This window comes from Phaethon aethereus, assembly GCF_964289735.1.
Source record: "Phaethon aethereus genome assembly, chromosome: 1".
Classification (NCBI taxonomy): Eukaryota; Metazoa; Chordata; class Aves; order Phaethontiformes; family Phaethontidae; genus Phaethon; species Phaethon aethereus.
In genome coordinates, this window is record NC_138575.1 from 55662397 (window position 1) to 55672817 (window position 10421).

Genomic DNA, 10421 nt, shown 5'->3' on the forward strand with positions numbered 1-10421 from the left:
TGGAAACCTTCAGCCAAAGATTTCTGCTCTTCCACACACAAGGAACTCCTTGCCATAGGTCAACAGGATGCCATGGATAGTAAGCTTACCCAGTCTAAAAAGCAACTGGACAAATGCATGGGATAAAGTCTACCAGGGTCTACCAAGCACAACAACAAATATCCCTGAGCCATACTGTATTAAAGATGGGGGAATATTTAGAGGAGGTATCAGCCCACACTTGCAGTGATCCTGTATTCTGTTTCAAGTGTCCACTACTGTCCATCACTGGCAGCAGGGCCCTGAGCTAGATGGACCTCAATGTGACAATATGTCTAACATTTCTGGATAGTAGGTCATGTTGAAAATCAGTCATGAATATTTGCCTGAATACTATCCATGAAGCCCAGCCACAGGAACGCACACAAGTGAACACAAAATTTTCCTCAGGTGAGCAGACCCTGTAGTTTCTACATTAAAACAAATACATCAGTCAAAGCCTCTCAGGGGATGGAACCAACGAAGAAGGAGATTACTCCATCAAGCTCCCATCTCACACAGTCAGATAATGCAGGGCCACAGCAGGATACCTAAAATAATTTATCAGAAAAAGTGTTATGACTATTCATAGATGCTCCAACATGATCAGTATCCCAAATAGAAAGATAAACTGGCAACCTAAAGTGTTTCAAATCAACAACTCCCACTGAGCCCACAAAGTCAATGATCAGCACAAAAATTGTAAATCACAATATTATTATTTTTTTTATTTATTCAAAAACTCTATAGAAAATGCAGACAGAACACAGGCATCTTTGCTTGTACAGAAAAGGCAATTCTGTTTGCATAAGCTTTTGATATCAGTTAGTGCTTTATGAAACTGTACCCTGCCTACTGCATGCAAAGGCCAGTAGCAGGGCTGCACAGGCAGAGCTACAGACGCGATAACTCTCACTATTGGGTGAGAAGCTCTTGCTCTCCATTCAGAAAGAGTGCAGGCATGTTAGGAAAAAAAAACCAAAACATGCTGCTGAGATGTGCAGTGGTGTTCATACCAGGTTTATTATTGGTCTGCCTAACATCTGAGATTTCACAGGAGAAATTGTGAGAAACTTCAGGATTTTGATCATTGCAGGACATTCATCACCGGTAGCAAGAAAGGACTGTATCCACAGTCGATACACAATTTCCAAAATAAACTTGTGAATGCATAAACTGCCAGCACTGTGCCCCTCCATCCCTCACCCACACAGGTAAAAATAATCTGGGACATGAATTCAGGGGCAGCCTTGAAAGGGCCTTTGCTCCTTAAAAAACTCCTTCAAAAAGCCTAACTCTTTGTCTGCCTTGATTTCCCTTTTGATTCCTCCACCAATGCACTGCAATCACTAACTGCAGCCAATAGCTCTTTCCTTGTTTGTTTGGTTTTTTTAATTAAATGATATCCGCTCTTTTTACCCATCCTGACTAGCTGCTCTTCCACATGGGTGACTCTCATGAGGTCCACAGCAAAGTTCTTATATGGCTCAGCAAGAAAGAAAAGGAAAGCACATCAGAACCTCAGGTTTTCTCCTTCTACTGCTGAGGTTTGTTCTTGGAAAGCAGGCGTATGTCAAACAGCTCAACCAGCCAGAACCTGGGATGCCATCTGACAAATCTCTCTTTGAGCTCCAGGGGGAAAACGGCTTTTGGAAAGCTCCTGAACTTTGAGGCGCTTTAGCATCAGAGAAGCACACCCCTTTTAGAGGAGGTAATGAATTATACGGGCACCCACAGTAGCATGGTGCGTAAGCATGTCCCCACCACAGGCATCCTGCTGCTTCCCTGGCAGAGCTGACAGCTAAAATGCTGGTTTGATGCCTAGCAGTTCAACACTGCTGGTCTTCCTAAAACAAAAACCACCCTTACTATTGTATTTGAAGCTTCTGAAATTTGATGTAAATGGTGTTTTCAAGAACAGCCAGGTTTTCCTCCTCCTTTAGAGACAGTTGCTCTGCGTAGCCCTTTAGAAACTAACATTTATGAAGAGAGGTTTTTTGAAGATCTGCACCCCCAGTAATTCCACTAGATTCTCCCTATTCTTCAAATGCACCCTCGGATCACAAGTAATAGGCACCTGCTCTTTTTGCAGCCTGTATTTTTCTAGTTTAATTAGATGACCATACATATTTCAGCTTTGGCCCTTGTGTAGGCTATTTTTAAAGAAACGTTACACACAGGTAACAGAAAGGTGAGGAAATTATTTTGGAGTCTCCATGTCACATTGTCCAGCTGCTCTCTGAGATCAGGACATAACACACCCCAAAATGTCTCCCCTCAAACAGAAGGGCAGGTGCAAACAGAAACCTGGATCTTCCTCTAAATAACATTTCTCTGTCAGATGACAGAAGCGTTGCTCTCCTGCACACTATGAGACAAGGTAAAGGGTGCTTATTTTCCCTGCACTGCGTTGGTAGCAATGCCCATGCCCTTTAAACTGCTTTTGGAACGGCACAGATAAAAGCAGCATTTTACAGCTGCAGTAAGCTCAAGAAGATAAAGAAGTCCCTGTGTGCACTTCCGTCATGTTCCCCTGCCTGCCTCAGGTGAGTCTAAGTCTGCCAGCACTTGGACGTGACTCCTGTCAGGCACCAGTCTTGCTAATTAAGTACTTTTGGCTGTCTCAGCATTGAACTCTAGGAGCATGAGGGAGATAAAAGCAAGTCACCGAGAGGTCATGAGAGTCCGTGTGGTTGAGGACTTGGTCCAAAACAAAGGAGCAGGATCATCAGGTGCCTCTGCAGTGTTCTTCTAAAATGGTTGGTCCATAAAAGACCAAGGCATAGGAGTAGAGAGAGTAAAGGATGATCTTCTGTGTCTGCCAAATTATTATTTTATTTTGAAGAGGACGGGAACATAGTGTGGGGAGGTTATCAGTGCAAGCCAGCACCACTGGCAGCCAGATGCTCACTCTTTCACAAACCAGACCTCATTGCGTCGCCCATAAGGCTTCATAGGGGGGTCGTAACCATTGCAGAAGTAGAAATCCTTGCGGTACGCAGCTTCACTCCCCAGAGCAGACTTCAGCTTGGCAGCATAGTTCACGTAATCCACCTCTTTGGCATAGCCACCAAACTGCCTGCAAGGACACCAAACACAGAGAGGTGCTGAGCAGTCCTGGCAGAGCACAGAAAGGAAGAACAATATACAGCCACAGTATATTTAGACACACATTTTGATCCATGTCCCACCAACATGCACTTGTGCAGGCGCTGCTCTTTGTGAACCAGCACACTTTGCCCGTGATAGGTTTAGTCTCAAGGGTTACACAGCCAGGGTGCAGTCAGCCGTCGGCAGACCCCAGAGACTCACGTATATCAGTCAGCAGAATGGCCCTGCCCTTTGAATCAACGCCATATCAGAGCAACAGCTTCCTAGAGCACAAGGTTATCTCCAAGTCTGCTCAGCCCGCAGTCCTTACACCAATGCTGTCAACAGTCATGTTCACTGTGGTGTGAACAACCATCTGCTGGAAGTCAGATCATGAAGGGAAGCCAAACTTTAGCTAGCCCAAGGAACAGGGCGGGGGGGAACAGAGATGTTAGCAATTACAGTCCACAACACTATTTAAAAAGGGTGGGCTGGAATTGGTCTGTTTTATGCTGACCTCCCACCAACAGGAACTGTTTCCACATTAGCTTCCACCTCACCATCCTGCCTCAGGGCCAAGGTTTGAGACAAAACAGCTTGCTCTTGCAGAAGTGGCCCACGCCTGCAGCTAAGGCCAGGCAGCAGTCACAGGCAGGGAGGAGACAGGCAGTTCAGAGTCAGCCAAAACAGTTTAGGCAAGGAGGCAGGGGAACACCCAAGGGGTTAAAAACAGGGTGAAGAGTTTATTGCTATTGTGATGCTAGTTTGAGTCCAGCTTGTCAGTCAACAGCCAAAGACATTCAAAGGTGATTTGAAGCAATGCAACCGCTGCTTGTTTCTGTGATGGACTCTGGCATGAGTCCATCTAAATGAGGTTTCAGCTGATGCCTGTAGTTTGATGCAAACCACACCGAAGGACATTCTTGATTACTAAGAACCGCCTTGATCCCAGTAAGTGGGGAAAACAATAGTTTTCAGAGATTAGGAATGACTCAGTACTTTCATCTCCACCCTCCCCTGCTCTTCACCTCCCCAGGTGAAACAAAAAGGCTTTCAGGGCTAACCTCTGCACTTGTTTTAAAAAAAATTCCATACTCCAAACGGGTACAGCATGACCAATGATTAGAAATGCCATAAAACACTTGTCTTCAGTCTAGAAAGACCCCTCCATCTCCTTCTACCACATGCACCCCCTGTCCAGCAAGTCAGCTGGTAAAACCAACACTGCTCTTCAGAGCACACTAGAGACCTCAAGCAGTTGGGACGGGAAATCCCAGGATGCATCCTTACATGGAATAAATGGTCATCCCCTGTCTCTCTTCAATCTTAATGCTTTCATCGCTAGGACAAGGAGGGTTGTCTTGAAATTGGCTCGGGATCCACAGAGAAACCTTCACTTTCTGCTGTAAGGAGCCATCTTCAGCAGGAAAAGCAGTGATGGAGACAGGAGCAGTCATGCCCATTCCAACCCCTGAAAGAGACACACGGAAATTACTAAAGAAGTCTAGGTTCTCGGGAACTCACAGCATTAACAGGGGATTCACAAAAGCTAATTTTAATTTAGGAAGGCTCTGCATCCTGAACTCATTTTATAATCAGTCAAGAGAGTGATGTCCTCCAGGGCATGCAGAACAGCCACGTTAGACTTCTGCTTGCGCCAAACCTCTCTCTCCACTGACTACACAGGGACCCTGGGAGATAAGGGCCCCAGGTGATCTCTGAAGGCTTTTCGTTAATGGTCCTGCTTCTGTGGCTCTTAAGTATGTATCTCATGCCACTGAGACACTCTGTTGTTCTGACAAATCACCTCTAGCACAACACGGCCTATCATTCCAGGTCAGTGGCACATTTAGATCTACCTCTGTATTTAAATCGTTATCATCTGCATTTAGCGGTGAGGTGACAAGAGCTTTCTCCTAAACCCTTCCAAATGCTTCCAGGTATCCTACAAGTTCCAGTGCCCCAAAACTCAGAGCTGTTCTGGCTGGCTCTTTCAGCAGTAGGGAACCTCCTGTCACAAATAAGTTAGTGAATTTGATTGCTGCTATTTTGTATTAGATAAATTGCCATCTTAAAGTTACACCAAGCACAAAATATATCACTACACCAGAATCCCTGATACCCTATCCCTTTAGTCCTAAACTGTTGACCAAGTCTGGGACTAGGAGTGGATTCATTCGCACCTAGACTCCTCTCTGAGGAGTTTAGAAAGCAAGGGGGTCCACTCTGAACCTCATGACTCATAACTTTCCTTACCTAACCTTAGTCATAAACCATTGACCAAGTCTGGGACTAGGGGTGGATTTCGGTCCACTCTGAACCTCATGACTCAATGGGAGGGTCTCCCCTAGTTTCTCTGCTCAATATACACATAAGCCACATTGAACTGATTTGATCCACAAGTAAATCATTCCAATCTAATTGTAATTTGGTTTCCCTTTGTATGCCTTTTCCATGCTGGATAAGTAATAGAGTGGACCTTGCCATCGAATTCTGTTAAGTCATGCTTTTTACAAATTTCTATTAAAATCATGCGTTTTCTGATATCTTTGTCAGTGATTCTTTAAGCAGACTAAATTACTCATTCGTGACACCTCCAACCCTCAGGATCAGGCAGCCACAGAACCAGTTGAGATCAAGCCATCTTTCTCACTGCTTTGACAACAGACCTTCTCTGTGCCACGTTATAGAAGTTACCCCTCCTCCTACAGCAACAGTGATCATCACCTTTCCAAAACATACTGCTCTAAATGCCACTTCCCTCTGCATACAGCTCCTATGCCCATATGGACTATACAACTCCCTCTACCAGATGCCTGGGAAAGATGTGAGAGAAAATGTATATGCCTCAGAACTACTCTGTGGTCTTCTCCTCCTGCTATGGATGATTACCAATGCGCATACTTTAGTAGGTTGAGAATTGGAGGCAATGACCTGGAAGTACCATTACAAAAAGTTATGAAGAACCACTAAAAACCAAGCTTGTTGTTAATTACCCTTTCATGAATAAAAATAGCCAGAGTATATGATAAAATACGAAGGTCATAAAAGTTATTTCACTACAATGGCACATCACAGAATCAAAGTGCCCCAGTTACCCTGGATTTCATCAGCTACCGCTCACCCAGGGAGCTGTGACAAGTATATGTGCGCCTGCCCTCATGCTATCCCAGTTGCAAGGTAACCCATTCCTGCTTCAACAAACCATTTTTGAGATTTTTACCCTGAAACTGGGATGGGTTAGGAGCGGACTCAGCACATGAGTTGGCTGGGCATGCTTTAACCTGTGGCAAGTTTATTTTTCCCAGCAAGGGGCCATCCCCATCACAAACCCCTGGTGCCAGGAGCTGCAAGCCAGGCAGGCCCGCAGTGCTGTCACCACCACCCGGCTTTCACCAAGTGGTCAACCACAAATATCCGCCAAGCCCCGCGGGGTGGGTAGCATCTCTCACCCTTGTCGTTGGTTCCTCCAACGTACTTGAGGAGCTTGAGCACCCCTTCCTTCGAGGCTTCGTCGAATGGCTTCCCCGCCACCTCCACCGCTGCGAACCGCCCACCCTCGCACGTCCTCTCCTCGTAGCTGAGCTGTTCCTGGGGACGGAGATGGGGATGGAGATGGAGACGGGGGAGAAGAAGCTGCCAGCTGCCCAGCCGGCCGGGCTGGGAGGAAAGCACTGCCCAGAGGACACCCGCTCCCCCAGGCAGGCGCTCCCCGCCTCCCAGCCCTTCTCCAGCCCGGCCGCCGCGGAAACCCCCGAGGGAACCGAGCCCGGCCGCCTGCCCCGCCACCTACCTTCTCCTCCTTGCTCAGCACCCGGTAGGGCCATGCCTCCACCGTGCTCAGCAAGGAGTTCTTGATCATGCCCAGCATGGCTCTGATCGGCGCGACTCGGCGCGGCCCTGCCCGGCTCAGCCCCGTCGGTGAGGGGTGGGAGGGCGCGGAGGTCCCCCGAGGTGGGAGGGCCCGGAGGTCGCCCCACCGCCTGCAGCGCGGCGCACCGCCCCCGGGGGCGCCCAAGGACCGCCTGCGCCGCGGCGCGGGCGCGGGGCCGCGGCGGGGAGGGCGCGGCGGGCGGCGGGCGGCGGGAGCGGAGCCCTCGGCGGCCGCCGAGTGAAGTGACTAAAGAGGACGCCGAGAACTGTGAAGTGTAACGAAGTGCGGGAGCAGGTGGTATTCATCAGGGGGAGAGGGGAAATCTGAAGGGAATAAAACACAAGGGCGGGGAAGTACTGGCAGAAGTGTGTAATACATAGCGTGGAGGGGCACAGCTCTCCTGAACTTGCAAAGTCATAACGTTTGGTTTTGTTTTATTTTTTATAAACAGAACTAAGGGGGGTCATGGTTGTTGTCTTTTAAGACACTGAATTTAAGGCAGTGCTCCCTGTCTCTGTGGATGTTGTAAGTTTTAGGTAAGCGGTAGATCTTAGAAGCTGCTGCTATTTGATCTCCCTCTGCTGAGTGTTTAAAGCCCAACCAGTTAACTCCGTTAAAACTCCAGCCAGATCCCTTCCCAGATTTATGTAAATGCGCACAACAGGGGGCTTAGGCAGCTTGCATAGCTGGGTATATTTATGTGCATGGAGGACTTGGGTCCTTCATGATAAGTGGGGTTTAGTTGTATAAGCCATGTCAAAGGACAAGTAGAGAAAGTGCCTTGCCCAGGATCGTTTAAGAAGAGGGTAGCAGAGGCAGGAATTGAATGCCGGTCCCTGGGGCAGCCATGGATTTGACCAGCCTCCCTAGGCAGGTGAGGCATAGGAACCTCGGGATGCCTGCTCAGCTGTACTCCTGCATCCTCAAATGGAAGATGAGTGGTGTGGAAGCAGGCTGATGTGTAAATTTCCTATAAACTTATATAGGGAAGTTTATTATATATTATATATATATTATTATATATAATATGTGGTATATTTATTATATATTTTATATAGTTTATTTCCTATAAACTTACATTGCTCTAAAAGAGAAAAAAAGAAAACGATAAAAAAAATGTGACATTAAATCATTTCCATCTAGAGAGAAAGGGTGGTACAAATGCAAAGAAATTGAAGCAGCTGCCCGTGATCATAGAATCATTAAGATTGGAAAAGACCTTTAAGATCATCAAGTCCAACCATCAACCCAACACCACCATGCCCACTACACCATGTCCCGAAGTGCCACGTCTACAGGTTTTTTGAACACTTCCAGAGACAGTGACTCCACCACTTCGCTAGGCAGCGTGTTCCAATGCCTGACCACTCTTTCAGTAAAGAAATTTTTCCTAATATCCAATCTAAACCTCCCCTGGTGCAACTTGAGGCCATTTCCTTGAGGCCTTCATCATCTGATGAAACAGGCAATGTTCAGGTCTGGGAGCAGGGCTGGAGCCTGACATGGACTTTCACAGAGTGAATGACAGGGGCTGCTATCAGTGCTGACAAGGCTACATACCTAGTAATTTCTTAACCATTATTATTATTTGGTTTATTCACCATTATGCAAGAAATCGCAAAATTGTAATATACATCGCATACTGCAGTTTATTTGTTCGCATCTAAAACAAACAGTAAGTTTCTGTGTTGAGCTGAGGAGTTCTGCCAAAAATACCGAATTCCATATAAAAGTGTAGGACTACATGGGCTGGGTGAGACCAGAGGTCCATCTTCTCAATCCTCTCTTTCTGGCAGAAGCTGGTGGTGGGCATCACCACCATGATGTAAAAGCATTCAGTGACCTGGTCTGGCCTCCCACCTCCAGCCATCTGTGATTGAAGGACTTCCCTGAGCCAGAAGTCTTATTTTTCTGTTTCACATTGGATTTTATAGAACTTCGGGTTGCCTGATAAAATGCTTATGTCTAAAATATAAACATGAATGCTGACATTTGTGTTGTATTCTTCCTCCAGATAGGCCAAAGTGACCAGCAGTCTCTACAGCCCCAAGCAAAGTGCATAAAGCAACCCCTGGAGGGACCAGCAGTCAGTGCAAGCATGCAGCTGGGGCCACAGCACAGCCTCGTAGTTCTGAATGCAGGATAAAAAGGAGGAGGGAGCCTTCCTCTCCTGTTATTCCTTGTAATTTAGGTAAATACATTCTGGGATTAAAATACTCTACATTTCCTGAGAACTTATGATGACAACTTCACCAAAGGCCTTTATCTTTTTATCAGCCTTTTCAGAGGCTTGATTTTTCCCTTGTCTAGTTAAGCAGTGTTTCAAATTCCCAAGCAAAAGCCAAGGAGGGACCTTCCAAGTTAGAGTTTTGTTACTTTCTGAAAAACTGAACTCAGAGAATTTTCAACCAGGAAATATTTGAAAGATTGTCTCATACATTCCTCATACCTCCCCCACTCAACTCCCAGGTCCCAGAAAAAATGCTGACTGTGTTACTTATTCTGATTAATTTTAAAAGATTTCATCTGAAACTAGGTTCTCCTCTTTCCCTCTGGAGGTTATTGTAGTGTCACTGAACTTCTTTCCATAAACTCAGGCCTTGGGAATCCTTAAATAGCTAGTCTACATCCTCACTGTTTATGACTGGAGAGTGTTTGCAAAACAACCATCATGCCAGCCTCCCCTACAAACATTTAGACAAAATCCATTCTTTATTTTTGTTCTCATAAATTGCTTCATCCAGACCTTTACAAAATAGTTTATTTTCCTTTCTGACTCTCCTGCCTATGTTTCAACAGATTTCAGGTACGCAGTTGGCTGCAAGGGCAAGCCCACTCTATCCTCTATCAGTGCATAATTTGATTTCTGCACTGTTTTTCATCACCAGTTTTATTGTCAGGAAACCACAGGCAAAGATAAGCTGAAGGTATTCTGGGTACTCCCTGAGGCACCAAAGTCCTTGGGATGCGTAGTTGTTCTTTTTCTACAGAACTTAATTGTGCTAAAGGATGTTGGGAAATGTCTGGAGATCAGTGCTTGCATGTGGAGAAGATACTCTGCGAATTAGATACCAATTGAATTATTACCTGTGATTTTGGGAACTGAACAGTCTCTTAAACTATTTTGAAAAATCCTTCTAGACAGCTATCTATGCCATTAGGTATCTAAATTGTTTTGAAAAAACATCCCTGGTTTCCAATGATCTTGGCAGAATTCAATGTGGTGCCTTTCAGAGTGCTAGAAATTCTGAACATACCTGCTGAATAACAAGGTTCTGAGTGCCCAGTTCCAGGTAGCTAAACAAAACTCTTTGAAAAAGGTGGATGTTCAAATTTGGTTCCTAGAATCTGACACATCTTCAGTCTTGGAACATCATGCGCGGATCAAAGTTATCCAACCCTACCCACCCTCTGAACATGTGAATGGAGCATTATTTGC

At 46.0% G+C, this 10421-nt stretch overlaps 1 protein-coding gene across 1 annotated transcript; it reads right to left on the minus strand.

The window, feature by feature from the left end:
- Positions 1-2925: 2925 nt before the first annotated feature.
- Positions 2926-7001, minus strand: HEBP1 (heme binding protein 1; the record flags this gene model as incomplete). The annotated part of the gene is made up of 4 exons (XM_082006844.1): positions 6902-7001; positions 6561-6699; positions 4399-4579; positions 2926-3097 (listed from the first exon to the last, which is right to left on the minus strand). The coding sequence occupies exons 1-4, from the start codon at positions 6977-6979 to the stop codon at positions 2926-2928; spliced, it is 570 nt and encodes a 189-aa protein (XP_081862970.1). The 5' UTR covers positions 6980-7001.
- Between the last annotated feature and the right edge of the window lie 3420 nt (positions 7002-10421).